This window comes from Osmerus eperlanus, chromosome 4, assembly GCF_963692335.1.
Source record: "Osmerus eperlanus chromosome 4, fOsmEpe2.1, whole genome shotgun sequence".
Classification (NCBI taxonomy): domain Eukaryota; kingdom Metazoa; phylum Chordata; class Actinopteri; order Osmeriformes; family Osmeridae; genus Osmerus; species Osmerus eperlanus.
In genome coordinates this window covers 23,615,702-23,631,632 of record NC_085021.1, presented here as the reverse complement: position 1 = coordinate 23,631,632, position 15,931 = coordinate 23,615,702, and the positions used below count along the sequence as shown (strand labels likewise).

Sequence of the window (15,931 nt, the reverse complement as noted above, 5' to 3'; positions counted from 1 at the left end):
GTTAAAGTCCAGTGTCATTCCGGGCGTAGTACAGGAGGCTCGCTGTGCGTTCACCCAGTAATACACGTGCTCTTATCCAAACTTTTAGTGGGTTGCTCATGTTCGGACTGGTTTTAGGCGTCAGAGTGAAGAAGAGCGCCGTCGTTTTTGGCGAAGCAGGTAGAGGATGGGAAACGGGGAGCTCGCGGAGAAGCGGATCTCTCCGCTTAAGAACTTTGCGGCTGGAGGAGTCGGTGGCGCATGCCTTCTGTTCGCGGGACACCCTCTCGACACCATCAAGGTGACTGATTCAAACAGTTAATGATGATCCATTTTAGCATGACGCATATGCTTCATTTAGGCCTGGTGCACATTCTGTGTATTGGGTTTGGGTATGCGTGTGCGCACGGGAATAGCAGGTGGTGGCAGGCCTAATGCAGTTTGATGGAATGGAAACGTATTTTAATACCGTGTAGCGGTACGGCTTACATGCCGTGGGCGGTAAACCACTGAGCGGATTAGTGGAAGTTGGAAGTCCAGTTTTTAACCTGCTGATCTGTCAAGCTGGTAGGATGAGCTGTGTGGCTCCTTCCACGGCTCGAGAGAAATGGCCGAAGTCTACAAAGAGAGAGACAGAGCCGAAGTCTACAAAGAGAGAGACAGAGTAGGATGACCTTTTTGTAGGGTTTAGCGCGCTAGGGCGGTGACTGCATACCGTTAAGGCCCCCTGCGCGCGCTGAAGTTCCCCCAGCTCCTTTCGCATTATAAGAGAGAGTGAGGGAGGGGGGGGGTGTACGTTTGTCTTGATTGTGACAGGCGGTGAGTATTTATATCTAACCTGTAGGCTGCAAGGGCGTAGGTTTGGTCTCAGCTTTGGTAGGGACACTTGTTTGTTCAGAATTTTTTTTTTTTTATATGTAGGTAATTGGTTCAGGTTTTATGGAGCTGTACTAGGCCTACATCATCTGTACTGGACTTCTGAGCATTGAAATCATATATGATGCATACATTTGGGCATAACAATTTATAGCACCTTTTTACTATCTACAAGTATAAGTGTGAATGATAACATTCATGTGTAACATTGTCTAAACATCCCTTAAAAAACTGCAATTTAATGCAATCTTTACCAAAATGGTCAATTCAACTTCTCACCTGAACCCCTGATGCTGATTCATCACCAACCTGCTCTTCATCTGTATCTTCAGGGTACTTTTTTTCCCACACAGTAATTCATCAATTTAATACAGACACTAACCATGCTTAGTTGACTGCTGACATTGGTCGATTATAGGTTTATATATAGATTACAGGGATAGGCATATTACTATCCAAGGGATCATATAGGCCTACTTATTATCAGTTAATATCACTTTTGAGTTGCTAGCCTGCTGGTACTAGGCTAAACTAGCACGGTCCCATTATGTGGGTAGGTTAACTTTATCATTCTGGCTTCAACAAGAACACACTGGTCGAAAGATTGCAGATGCTAGGGATAGATTTAATACAAGCAAAAGTTACATGCTCTACTACACTAACAACTTTCAAAACATGTTTCCATTGTACAATGGGTGGTGATGTAAGGCTAGCAGGTTTGCACTGTGTGTGTAGTTTTCCTACTAGCTAACTAACAACGACCTTCTTGATAGCTACTCACTCTCTGGGTGGTGAAAAAACTTCTGATATCTCTCTTCTTTTTGGGTGACATTTTCCTATCTATAAAGCACAAAAGGGTCAAAAATATCAATGCTGAGACCAAACAAAATACTAATATGAGGCTTTATGATTTCCTGGCGTACTGCCAGCTCTCTTTCTGCAAGTCACGATTCACGAAGTGTTTCTGACTCTGCCACTTCAGCCAATTAACTTAAATGACATCATCTTGTCTCGCAGGCTCGAGGGCGCATTGGTTAACTTGGAAATGTATTTTTCACTTTTCTCGGCGACGAACATAGTATAGATAATAATACGAATTAGTTTTGCAAATAGATATTTTTTTCGAAAATTAACAAAATATTGGTGGGGACGATTGTGTCTTTCCCAAACTTTGGTCGTGACTAGTCCCTATGGTCCCTATGCAAACCTACGCCCTTGGTAGGCTGTTCCCTCCTGGGGTAAGAGTTGTTCACACAGCAGACAGAGTATTTACCCTCACACTCTGCCTCTGCTTCTTCTGGTTGCAGATAAGATATGGGTGTGTCTGGTCAGACTTACCACACTCTGTGGTGCTTCCTTATCTGTGATCACACCTTTTCTAATCTCACCATCCTGCCTCAGTCCTAGCCCTCCGCACACACTCACACACATATACATGTGTGCTTACAGGTGAGGTTATAGGAGTGTGTGTGTTTAGGGTGGCTAAACACACACACACGGTTAGGGAATCGGGCTAGTAATCTGAAGGTTGCCAGTTCGATTCCCCGCCGTGCCAAATGACGTTGTGTCCTTGGGCAAGGCACTTCACCCTACTTGCCTCGGGGGGAATGTCCCTGTACTTACTGTAAGTCGCTCTGGATAAGAGCGTCTGCTAAATGACTAAAATGTAAATGTGTTTACAGGTGAGGTTACAAGAGTGTGTGTGTTTACAGGTGAGGTTACAGATTAGTGTGTGTTTACAGGTAAGGTTACAGGACTTTGTGTGTTTACAGGTTAGTGTGTGTTTACAGGTGAGGTTACAGGACTGTATGTGTGTTTACAGGTGAGGTTACAGACACAGCCTAAAGTCCACTCTGGTCATGGGGCTCTCTACACAGGGGCATATGATTGCTTCCGCAAGACAGTTTCCAAAGAGGTAAACAAACACACATACAGTACATGCACACATACACCCACAGTCACGCACGCACACACGCATACACACACACATGTATGGTGTGTGTGGTATGTGTGTATGTATTGTGTGTGTGTGTGTGCAGGGCGTGTTGGGGCTGTATAAGGGGATGGGAGCCCCCTTGGCTGGGGTGGCTCCTATGATGGCCATCAGCTTCTTTGGCTTCGGTCTGGGAAAGCAGCTTCAGCAGTCGGATCCCAGCCAGCCCCTAACGTGAGTCTGTCTTCCTGTCTGCCTGTCTGTCTTCCTGTCTGTCTTCCTGTCTGTCTGCCTGTCTGTCTGCCTGTCTTCCTGCCTGTCTGTCTTCTTGTCTGTCTGTCTTCTTGTCTGTCTGACTGTCTGTCTTCCTGTCTGTCTGCCTGCCTGCCTGCCTGCCTGTCTGTCTGTCTTCCTGCCTGTCTGTCTTCCTGTCTGTCTGTCTGTCTGCCTGCCTGCCTGCCTGCCTGTCTGTCTGTCTGTCTGTCTGCCTCTCTGTCTGCTTCTCTGTGTCTCTGTCTTTCAGTCTCTCTGTGTGTTCAGATGATACTTTAGTGTGTTTGTGTAAGTGTGTTTTCAGATGATACTTTAGTGTGTTTGTGTAAGTGTGTGTTCAGATGATACTTTAGTGTGTTTGTGTAAGTGTCTCCACTGCTGGTGTTAATGTGTGTTTAGAATAGTTGGCATAGGAACTCTAAATATAACTGTGTTTGTGGGCCTCCCCATTGGCTGTCTCATCCTCCCCACCCCCTACACCCTCACCTTCCTCCCTCCCCTAATTTCCACTCTGTGTGTGTATGTGTGTGTGTACGTGTGTGTGAGTGTGTATGTGTGTGTGTGTGTAGGTATGCTCAGGTCTATCTGGCTGGGTGTCTGGCTGGGGTGTTCACCACCATCATCGTGGCTCCAGGAGAAAGAGTCAAGTGCTTATTGCAGGCAAGACACATGAGATGATGTATGTCTGTGTGTGTTTTTGTGTGTGTATTTGTGCAGGTGTGTGTATGTGTGTGTTTGTGAATAATTTATGTTTTGTTGATTCAATTTATTATTTTAAACTACAAACAGGTTGTTGCCAACACAGTAACAATATAGATTGTGTGTGTCTGTGTGCGTGTGGGTTCTGTGTCTGTATGTATGTGTGTGTGTGTATATGTGTATGTGCATGTGTATATGCTTGTGTGTGTGTTCCAGGTGCAGGCCAATGGGGGTCAGCTGAGGTATGCGGGTCCTCTGGACTGTGCTGTCAGCCTCTACAGGCAGCAGGGCATCCGCAGCGTGTACAAGGGCACCGTCCTCACGCTCCTCAGAGGTTACAGAGAGAGTGTTTGTTTGTGTGTTTGCTTGTCTGTGTGCATGTGTGTGTGTGTGTGTCTATGTTCTTTGGTTTTTGTGATGCTGATAAATAACTATGAAGGTTAAACATAAGTCCTGCGACAGGAAGTAAAACAATGTAAACTGAATGTAATACATTCTGCATTCATACATGTTACATTTTTAGTTCATGTTACAGTCTGCTACTACCTCTTACATTCTAAAAAGACCAAACAGGAAATAACAAACGAAAAATAATTTACAGAAAGTAGCAGTAGGTAACATGAAGTAACAACACGGACATCAGGAATGATAATAATGTAACCAGAAGTAACATAAAGTAACAGGAAGTAACACAAAATAGCCAGTAGCAACATAATGTGACATGGATAGCAAGTAACAGACTGTAACTAGAAGTAGTGGAATGTTAGAATGTAACAGGAAGTAATAGGATGTCCATCCTATGTGACTGGTCTCCCTCCCAGATGTTCCCTCCAACGGCCTGTACTTCCTCACCTATGAGTACCTGAAGAACTTACTGACAGCCGAGGGTGAAAGGTCAGTCCCTTGCCGCCATGCCAACACCACTATGTTGTGCATACAGTACATACATACATCTACAGTCTGGAGGCTGAGGAAGAGGCTGCTTTAGAGGCTGTAGTAGAGGCTATGGTAGAGGCTGTAGAGATAGAGGTAGAGATGTGTGTGTGTATATATATATGTGTGTGTGTGTCAGCGTGTCTCAGCTCAGCACTCCCAGGATCCTCCTGGCAGGTGGGGTAGAGATGTGTATATATATATATGTGTGTGTTAGGGATGTGTATATATATATATATGTGTGTGTTAGGGATGTGCATCTCCAGACGATGCGATAAACATCTCGATGCACTGCCAACGATCCAATACATTAAAGATTCATAAAAGCAACTACTAATGCGATACGATTTTGCCTATTGCGATGGGCAATTTGACAAGACCCAAGCAATTGGCAAGATATGTCGTGCTGCTATAAAGTACAAAGGCAGCACGGCTAATTTAAGTAGCCTACTCACCTGAAGAGGCTACATGGTATTTGTGTGGAGACGTAGCTATGGCTAGCCACTTTAGCTCCACCGGTACCCCTAACAAGAATAGTTGACCTTTTTTACATTCCGGCTTGATTTTATTTTATCCTTTGTCAGAGAATTTGTTTAATATTTACATTTAGTCATTTTTGTGAAGTAAAACTTTCACTTTTTAGTTAATTTATGATTTACTGTCTGACAAAGAAATAAATCATTATGTACCTTATTAAATTGCATAGCATCATATTATTTCGCATCGCATTTCGTTGAATCGCATTGTGTCGAATCGCACTGCGTAACTCTTCCTCCGCCGTGAAAACACTCGCCCGAACACGCCTCCAACTAGCGTGAAACTTAGCTGAGAGACTTGATGAGAATTGGCCACTGACAGCAGTGGAGATGAGAGCGCGCTTAAGAAACAGTTAGAGAAGAGGAATCTATCTGAATATAAAGTTATTGGTCACAAATCATTGGTCACATTTCGAAAAAACTAAATGTGTTCGCCTACACATAATTCTATATAAATACATCGGATTATACCGATGCAAAGATGTTAGAAACGATGCATCGCTATTTCATCCCACATTATATCCGGTGCACACTGTCTTGATCTGGGCAATCGCATCGTGAGCTTTTATGCCGAAGCACCGATGAACCGGTGAATCTTACCATCCCTAGTGTGTGTGTGTGTGTGTTTGTCAGCGTGTCTCAGCTCAGCACTCCCAGGATCCTCCTGGCAGGTGGAGTGGCCGGCATCCTCAACTGGGTCATCGCTCTCCCCCCCGACGTCCTCAAGTCGAACTTCCAGACAGGTCAGCTGGTGTCAGGGGTCAGGCAAGTGGCAGCAGCAGTGTTGCTATGGTGACCCTAAGCAACCCTGTTGTACCAGGGGAGCCCTCTGTCCCAACACTGCCCTAGCAAATAATGTGTCATAAACATTGTCAAACACAGGCATGTTCCTTCTTAGTTGACCACTTACAATGTGTTTGTCTGTGTGTATGTGTGTGTTTATGTGTGTGTTTGTGTGTGTTTATGTTTGTGTGCGTGTTTGTGTGTGTGTATGGTGTATGTGTCCTAATGTGTGTGTGTGTATATGGTGTGTGCAGCTGCAGATGGCAGGTATCGGGGCCTGGTGGATGTGCTGAGGGAGCTGTTGAAGGAGGAGGGGCCCAGAGCGCTCTACAAGGGCTTCAATGCAGTGTTCCTAAGAGCCTTCCCTGCCAACGCCGTAAACAGTCAACACTCTCAACATTAGTTATTACTGCTCAGTTATTAGGTGTGCTTGCCTTTGGCAAGAGCACAACCTATTGTTATCTCACATATATATTTATTATTATTATTTTTCACCCCTAAAAAAAATTGAATATTTGTACTACATAGACAATGTCGGTGTTAAAATGTACATATTGGTCCCGTATCGGTCCCGTTTGCTTGTATTTGCGTAACGGTGCGTTCACACTGCAGCGACGCGAGCGACGCGACAACTTGCTTTCCTTTCATTTTCAATGGAGCCGGGCGAATCGCTTGCGTGGTGCATTGTGTGTAGCGACGACACGCGATCCAAGCGATTCGAGTTGAGATTTTCTCAATTTTAGGCAAATGAGGAGTGATTTTCGCTAGCGATGGCCGATTGGAGTGTTTTCTTGTTTCTCGTAACGTACAAACCATGGTAAACATTTCTAGCTTTCAGTTTCTAGTTTTTTCTATTGCTGCATATAATATATAATATATATTAGTGCTGTCAGTTAAACACGTTAATAACGGTGTTAACGCAAACCCATTTTAACGGCGTAAAAATCTTTATCGCGAGATTAACGTTATTTTTGGCCTAGAAAACTTTGTAGTTTTTTTCACATGCTGTTGCAACAACTAGTAACGTTAGAAAAACTACAACACCACACCGGATCTAGCTAGACCAGAAACAAAACAACAGGAACGCCGCACACACTTGTTTGGGCTTGCGAGCCGGCTAAAGAGTAGTAGGCTAACGTTACGTTTTGAGTGGATGGCGAGCGCGAGACGCCGAAATGGATGCCAATACGATTCTGAATGGAAAGTTTACTTTTAAGTTGCCAAATGGTTCCATTGACAAGACCAAAGTGATCTGTGTGTTTTGTCGTTGTGAACTGAGCCATCATCGCAGCACGTCCAGTGTGAAATACCACTTGATGGCCAAGCATACAGCTGATGCAAATTCTCCGCCCCCTCGTCAAAGCCATGCGATTGCAATGTTGTTTTCAATTTATAAAAAAACATTTGCACTAAGCAAGCCGATCCACTTTTCCATGTTGATAAGAGCATTAAAATGAACAAAAATAATGGGACAAAAAGAAATCAAGGGACATTTAGAATAGATAAAAATGTGCGATTAATTGCGAGTTAACTATGACATTAATGCGATTAATTGCAATAACATATTGTAATCGTTTGATAGCACTAGTTTTTAAACATGTCAACGTGTATGTCTATTCATTTTAATTTTATTTTGTATAGGCTACAAGTTGTATTTTGATCGATATTGCGAGTATGTAAACCCAAGTCTGCACACTTTGCCATGACGTTATACGAACTACAACAGTGACTTTAGAGAACTACAACTCTGCATTAATCTGTCTGACACGTCCCAGAGCGTGGTGCATTGTGGGAAAGCGAGCGATGGCAAGCGATTCGCTTCGCTGCAGTGTGAACGCACCGTAAACGTTCCGTTTGACGGTTTAGGTATAGTTTAAGATTTTGTGGAGAAAAGTGAAGCTAACGGTGGCTAACTAGCTAGCCACAGTCAGAAACGTCACTAACGTCACAACACACGCGTGACTACCTGTAGTAGAACATTAGTTTAGCAGCTCGTTAACTTCTGGGAAACAGCTAGGCTAATTACCTAAAACGGCAAGACACTGCAGAAACGCCACAGGCAAAGAGGGCAGGGTGATTTACATTACATTTACATTTAGTCATTTAGCAGACGCTCTTATCCAGAGCGACTTACAGTGCGTTCACACTGCAGCGGAGCGGGCGGCGCGTGGCGTCGGCTTCCAATTCATTTTCAATTAAACCAGGCGTTGACGCTCGCGTAGGGCATTGTGGGAAGGCGAGCGGAGCGGAGCGGAGCGTTGCAAGTTGGATTTTCTCAACTTTATGTAAATGAGGAGCGTGAAAACGCTAGCGTTGGTCAATCGGATTGTTTTCTTGTTTCTTGTAACGTAGCAACCTTTGGTCATGATAAACATTTCTAGGTTTCACAATTTCAAGATGGAGGAGGAACTTTTCGTATGTGTCTGCACACCCAGTTCTGTTCAGAACAAAGTTACTAATGTGACGAGCCTGAATTTAAAGATTACATTAAACTAATAATGCATGGTGCATGGTTGCCGATGTCGTCATTGTTCCTAGTGTGTTTTTATAGCCTACTTTTAAATTCAGTCTCGTCACATTACGTGACTGTTCTGTGCCACTGCTAGCCCAGCCTACAAACGACTGGTTGAGTGACCGGTGGCGTAACATGTATTCTACTGTAATCTTGCACTATTAAAATCTTGCACTTACATAAATGTTGTGTAAAAGTGGTATTTTGATCGATATTGTGAGTACATGAACCCAAATCTGCACGCTTGGCCATGACTACAACAGTGACCTTAGAGAACTACAACTCTGTATTAACTTGTCTAACACGCCCCCGAGCGTGGTGTACTGTGAAAAAAAACGCTGCAGTGTGAACGCACTGTAACAGTGCGTTCACACTGCAGCGTTTTTTAACGCTCTGCATCGCTTGCCTTCCCACAGTACACCACGCTCGGGGGCGTGTTAGACAAGTGCAAGATTTTACTAGTGCAAGATTACAGTAGAATACATGTTACGCCACCGGTCACTCAACCAGTCGTTTGTAGGCTGGGCTAGCAGTGGCACAGAACAGTCACGTAATGTGACGAGACTGAATTTAAAAGTAGGCTATAAAAACACACTAGGAACAATGACGACATCGGCAACCATGCACCATGCATTATTAGTTTAATGTAATCTTTAAATTCAGGCTCGTCACATTAGTAACTTTGTTCTGAACAGAACTGGGTGTGCAGACACATACGAAAAATTTCTCCTCCATCTTGAAATTGTGAAACCTAGAAATGTTTATCATGACCAAAGGTTGCTACGTTACAAGAAACAAGAAAACAATCCGATTGGCCAACGCTAGCGTTTTCCCGCTCCTCATTTACATAAAGTTGAGAAAATCCAACTTGCAACGCTCCGCTCCGCTCGCCTTCCCACAATGCCCTACGCGAGCGTCAACGCCTGGTTTCATTGAAAATGAATTGGAAGCGTCGCCACGCGCCGCCCGCTCCGCTGCAGTGTGAACGCACTGTTACAGTAAGTACAGGGACATTCCCCCGAGGCAAGTAGGGTGAAGTGCCATGCCCAAGGACACAACGTCAGTTGGCATGACCAGGAATCGAACTGGCAACTTTCAGATTACTAGCCCGACTCCCTCACCGCTCAGCCAACTGACTCCCTCTATGATAACTATTTACTCATTTAACATTGGGATAAAAAACACAATTTTGAAATGTAATGTACAATATGATATACGCTGACGTTATTTATGGAGGACTAAAAGTGCCACAATTAATTAAATAAATACACCATTAAATAATTACTTAACTGTGTCATTAATTAATTAAAATAGGAATTAAATACATAAATGTGTTCTTAAATGTGTCAAGAATTCATTAAAATACCAATACATTTTATGTAAAATACATATCTAATTATTTCACTATTTAAGTATTTCATGGTCCATTTACAAACGCTAAACAGCGCCCCCATTTGATTGCATTTCACAACGTGTTGCATTTACATTTCACATTTACATTTCACAACATGTTGTGTTGCAGTGCTTCATTAATTGTGTTATCTGTCAAACTCGCCCATCAAAGTCAGTGGGTGGGGCTAGCGCGAATCTAGTATGATCCATTGCGTTGTTCTGAAGTAGAGTGCCTTCATAAATTCATAAAAGTAATAAAACAAGAACCCCCCTCAAGAATAATAATGATGTTATATCATATTGATATAATACTGTAATCTCTCTCTGTCTGTTTCAGGCCTGTTTCCTGGGGTTTGAGTTTGCTCTGAAGGGTTTGAACTGGCTGGCTCCCAGCTGGTGAACACTCCTAAGTCTGTCTGTCTGTGTGTGAGTGTGTGTAAATGCGTGTGTGTGTACGTGTGAGTGTGTACGTATGTGTGTACGGGTGTGTGTGTGAGTGTGTGTGTTTGTGTCATCCTCCTCAGCTCCATGGTCCTCTACCTCAGCATGTTGCTTCTGCAACAATTCTATAGGATTGTGAAGTATCCTACATATGCAGTGTAAATATACATTGTATATTTGTACATATGTTTCATGTTGTTATTGTGAGGATAAAGGCCCTTTTAAACACAACGTGACAACGGCACCACTGCGCTCTGAAACCAAGTGTTTCCAACAGCTTGCTGCTGCATCGAGGAAAGCGAGTGAGCTTTCTAACCATGAAGGCACAGAAGTCAGTGCTCCGTCCTCTGTGACTCCTCTGAACACCTAGATCCTGAACTCAGTAGCACACTCAGCGCAAACCGTGTCTGATAAGGCCTTAAGAATCAGAATCAGAAAGGGTTTTATTCGCCATGAAAGTTTGCACAGACAAGGAATAATCAATTAGAATCTAACTGATACTAATAAAATATATAAAATATAAAGTAGCCAAATAATTTATAATATAAAATACAAATAGTACAAGAGATAAAAATAGTACAAAGATACAAATAGTGTAATATAGTGCAAATTGCAATGTGGCAAGGTGTCATTGTGCAGATTATGAATTAAGTCAGTGTGAGCTCTTGGCCTTGTTGAAGAGGCCAACAGCGGATGGGAAGAAACTGTCTTTGTGGCGTGTGGCATTGGACCTGATGGACCGCAGCCTTCTGCCGGTGGGGAGTGGCTGAAACACAATGTGTCCAGGGTGGGAGGAGTCGGCCACAATCTTCCTCACATGCCTCGGGGTCCTCGAGGTGTGCAGGTCCTCGAGGGAAGTCAGATTGCCGATCACCTTCTCAGCAGTATGAATGATACGCTGCAGTCTGCTCTTGTCCTTGGCAGTGGCAGAAGCGTACCAGATGGTGATGGAGGAGGTGAGGATGGACTCAATGATGGCTGTGTAGAAGTGCACCATCATTGTCTTTGGCAGGTTGAATTTCTTCAACTGTCGCAGGAAGTACATCCTCTGTTGTGCTTTCTTGGTGAGGGAGCTGACGTTCAGTTCCCACACTAGAGGTCCTGGGAGAGGATAGTACCCAGGAAGCGGAAGGACTCCACAGTGTTGACTGGGGAGTCGCACAGGGTGATGGGGGTGAGTGGGGATGTATTCTTTCTAAAGTCCACAACCATCTCCACTGCCTTAAGAGCATTGACCTCTAAGTTGTTCTGGCTTCACCAGGTTGTCAGCTTCCCACCAATAGTCAGACTCATCCCCAGCAGAGATGAGCCCAATGAGGGTGGTGTCGTCCGCAAACTTCAGGAGTTTGACGGACGGATGACTGGAGGTGCAGCTGTGTACAGGGAGAAAAGCAGGGGGGAAAGGACGCAGCCCTGAGGTGATCCGGTGCTGATGGACCGGGAGTCAGAGACTTGTGTTCCCAGCTTAACGCACTGCTTCCTTTCAGACAGTGCCCGATTCCACCTGCAGGTGGGTAGGTGGACAGTGGTGGAATCGGCACGTTCAGCTGGGAGAGCTTGTCCTGAAGCAGGGCAGGGATGATGGTGTTGAAGGCAGAGCTGAAGTCCACAAACAGGATCCTGGCGTAGGATGCTGGGGAGTCCAGGTGCTGTAGCGTGAAGTGGAGGGCCATGTTAACTGCATCGTCCACAGACCTGTTGGCTCTGTAAGCAAACTGTAGGCAAACTGCAGGGGGTCCAGGAGGGGGTCTGTGATGGATTTAAGGTGAGCCAGCACCAGGCGCAAAAAAGACTTAATTACCACAGAGGTCAGGGTGACGGGTCTGTACTCATTTAGTCCTGTTGGCCTTGGCTTTTTGGGTACAGGGATGATGGTGGAGGACTTGAGACTGACGATGTTGAACTATTTTTTAAGAATAGCTGAAACGCACATTCCAATAAGAATCAACTATAAGAAATGTAATGACTCAATCACAATTTTGTAAAATGCATCAATTTGTGTAACAAAACATTTGTTTAAACCCCTCCAGATCTGAATCATTGTGCAAATTGTTCAAGTGTAATGACCAGATTTTGTAAGCCTGTTTAAATAAAATGAGCAAATTGTTTGTATTTAATATAGTAGAGTTACATCCTTTTCTTAGCTGTGAATTCTAAACAACAACAAACATTTTTTTTTTTTACCGCTGTGACCTCATAAACCGGAAAAGGAGAAAAGGGGAAACAGAAGCAGGAGCGCTGACAGGCATGTAGAGTCAACTCCTCCGCTTTGTCTGTGACGGTAGCTAACGTAGAGGACCAGTAAGACCAGAACAAAATAACCTTCTTTAAATGATTTGTAAATTATCAAAAGAAAGAATGATTTGAAATAGCACGATTATATTTCCAAGTCAGTATGAACTACGGTACCCACAATTCATATCGATAGTAATCTCTTCCGGGGTTGATAACCTTGCTAAGCTTTCAGGCGAAAGGTAAGGTGCCAACCATCAACACTAATAATTTAATCTTTTATCGCAGAAACGTCTACAAAAGTTTTGATAACGGAGAAACACAAATCTATAGCCTAAATATTAGGTGAATGTCTTCTGAAAAATGTTAGGCTATGTGCGTTACTGTAGCTATGATCCATGCATGTTCCAGCGGCTGTGTTAGCTAGAGCCAGTCTAGCTACCTTATCTAACAGTTGAAATCCAATGATATGCATTTTGAGATGTAACAGGTACACTAACCTTGCTAAAGTAGTAGGAAATGGGTTTGTTAACGTAAGCATTCGCAGGTGTTCAACAGACTGAAAACTCTTGACATTAGTAGCTGAGAAAGGAAAGATAAGGTAACCGTCTAACAGTTCGTGGCATGTGTCATCGTAAATGGCCAATACGGAATCTAGATTGATCCTGTTTAGAACTGAAGGATTGAATTATTTTGTGTCTATTCCAATATGTAATGATAGTATTCAATGACACAAATCTGTGTTCTAGAAAGAGTGGTCTGGAGTCCCAGAGGTCCGATAATATCGGCTTTAATGCAGCAGTTGGAAATCAACAAGTACAGAGCTCTGGGGTTGTCTACGTTTCCCTACCCGCAACAGAGTTTGGGCTGGTTCACGAAGTCCAACTGGCTATCTGTCCCTCCCCAGCATATATTTATACAGTGCAATTAAAACAGAAAGATGAAAAGAGGGTTGAGCTTGTTCTCTCGTGCATCAGGGAGTTGTTCTTGCCTACACGTCCCACCTGCTCGGGTGCCGTCTCCACCCGGCTTCAAGGTTGTTTCTGAAAATGAAGAGATAGAGACACAAAGAACAGCCTGCTTCCCACACCCTGTGTGAGACACCATGTTTAAGCCTGAGCACACTTCTCAGATCATGAGACAGAACTTTAATAAGCACAATGCATAACTTTACTAAGCACAATATATTCTTTAGAACACAGTTACAAGTCAAATGTTCTGCGTGTGTGACCTGCCCATCTTTCGTGTGTGTCAGTCAGGTGGATGCCAGCTGTGGAGAGCTGCCATGCCCCTGGAGGTGAGATGGCCGTTCCCACAGTGCCCCCTGCTGCCCTGGAGGATCAGCAGCTCTCTGGTGATGGGTATGGTGGGAACCTACTCATACTTCTGGACCAGTAAGATTCCTTCTCTCAGGACACACAAGATATACAGACATAGCCAGTGGGAAATTAAGGTGGTCACGGGCCCCTAGGCTAATATTTGTGTGTCTGTCTCCAGAGTATATGAACTACCTGTCTGTCTCCAGAGTATATGAACTACCTGTCTGTCTCCAGAGTATATGAACTACCTGTCTGTCTCCAGAGTATATGAACTACCTGTCTGTCTCCAGAGTATATGAACTACCTGTCTGTCTCCAGAGTATATGAACTACCTGTCTGTCTCCAGAGTATATGAACTACCTGTCTGTCTCCAGAGTATATGAACTACCTGTCTGTCTCCAGAGTATATGAACTACCTGTCAGTTCATAACCAGGATGTCCTGTTGGACCTTGTTGACCACCGGCCCCCAGACACGCCCCTTATCACCCTGTCCAATCACCAGTCCTGCATGGACGACCCTCACATCTGGGGTAAACACACACTCCTGCACACACACACTCCAGATTACACACACACTTCTGAACACACACACACTCATGAACGAACACACATCTGAACACACACACTTTTGAACGAACACACATCTGAACACACACACTCCTGAACGAAGACCAGTGTTTCCCACACATAGACTAATTTGTGGCGGCGTGCTGCAGAATTAACACCGGCCGCCACATATTGTATTTTGTTATTCTTCCAAAAAAAATGTTTACGCTATTTAAAACACGCAGTGTATTCGTTCAGCTGCATTTCCTTTCCCTGCTCTCCCTCCATCTCTCTGTCACTCACGCGTCTCTCTTACATACACACACACAGTCACAACATCAGCACACGTTAGCAACGACGCATAGATACGCCGTTCTAGACAGACAGCGACATCTCAGAATTAGTACCATAGCTAAAAGTCTAGGAAGGTTGAGCTTACTTTTCGATATGTATCTATGAACATGTCTTAATCTGCTAGACAAGTGGGTTCCTCTTCGTTCTTTTGGTGAGCAATCTCACGTGCCCTACTTACCGGCGTCATGGAGCCGACCAGCAGTTATTTAGCACTAGCGTTGCTACCTGCATATACCTACAGCTGGCAGCTCTGTTTTTCTCCTAGATTCAGACCTAGCCCCGGTAAATTTTAGAGCTAGCCAACAACTACACTTCTGTAGTAGTGCAGTAACTACTACACCCCACACTTTCCCCAGAAATATTTTCAGGCTTCAACCAGTGCTGCTCAAGCAGAAAGACAGGGTCAGGGAGAGAAAGAGATACTAGATTCATTAGGCATTGAAGAAAGAGTAGGAGAGGTGGACAGCATCCAACATGCCGCTGTGAGAGAGCCAGCTGAAGCAACAGGTGAGGTGGACAAACCGATGTAGAAACAGGCAGGTAAGAAAGCAGGTCTCAGGATAAGGGAACTCACTTTCTATTCTTCTGTTTCTGGCAGATAGGACTTGAATGGGGTGTGAATTTTTTATAGGGTGTTAAATGTGTGTATTTTGGGTTGGGTGTGTGAATAATTTTTGATTAATATTATTTAATATAATACAGTTCTGTGTAACCAATTATTAACAAACAAATAATTTTGACCCCCCCCTGGGGCGACCCACCCCCCCCCCACCACCACAAATTGCTTTATAATCTGTGGGAAACACTGAACACACATCTGAACACACACTTAAAACGTGCAATGTAATATTCTCCCTATCTTGCTCTTTATCTCCCTCCTCCCCCTCGTTAGGGGTGCTGAGACTGAGACACTTGTGGAACTTCAATAAGATGCGCTGGTGAGTTCTGCTACTAATCTGATTGGTTTGTGTGTAACTTCTGTGTTCTCTGATTGGTTCTTGTGTAACTTCTGTGTTCTCTGATTAGTTCTTGTGTAACTTCTGTGTTCTCTGATTGGTTCTTGTGTAACTTCTGTGTTCTCTGATTGGTTCTTGTGTAACTTCTGTGTTCTCTGATTGGTTC

The 15,931-nt window shown here is 44.0% G+C and overlaps 2 protein-coding genes across 3 annotated transcripts in view; both read left to right on the top strand.

Annotated features, from left to right (window-relative positions):
• Positions 1–3: 3 nt before the first annotated feature.
• Positions 4–10,539, top strand: si:dkey-150i13.2 (mitochondrial carnitine/acylcarnitine carrier protein). Of its 2 annotated transcripts, XM_062460463.1 has the most exons (9): positions 4–280; positions 2,678–2,770; positions 2,895–3,022; positions 3,631–3,721; positions 3,977–4,094; positions 4,582–4,654; positions 5,863–5,972; positions 6,267–6,388; positions 10,254–10,539. In XM_062460463.1, exons 1-9 carry the CDS (start codon positions 167–169, stop codon positions 10,314–10,316), a joined length of 912 nt encoding a protein of 303 aa, XP_062316447.1. In that variant the 5' UTR covers positions 4–166; the 3' UTR covers positions 10,317–10,539. The 2 variants fall into 2 exon arrangements, with proteins under 2 accessions (XP_062316447.1, XP_062316448.1); XM_062460464.1 differs by lacking the exon at positions 2,678–2,770.
• A 2,119-nt stretch (positions 10,540–12,658) lies between these two features.
• tafazzin (tafazzin, phospholipid-lysophospholipid transacylase) overlaps positions 12,659–15,931 on the top strand; it is an 8,967-nt gene continuing 5,694 nt past the window's right edge. The window contains exons 1-5 of the mRNA XM_062460566.1: positions 12,659–12,831; positions 13,845–13,983; positions 14,311–14,439; positions 15,702–15,747; positions 15,836–15,842. Of these exons, the coding sequence (XP_062316550.1) occupies positions 13,875–13,983; positions 14,311–14,439; positions 15,702–15,747; positions 15,836–15,842 (291 nt within the window). The 5' untranslated portion in view covers positions 12,659–12,831; positions 13,845–13,874. The remainder of the gene's footprint in view (positions 12,832–13,844; positions 13,984–14,310; positions 14,440–15,701; positions 15,748–15,835; positions 15,843–15,931) is intronic.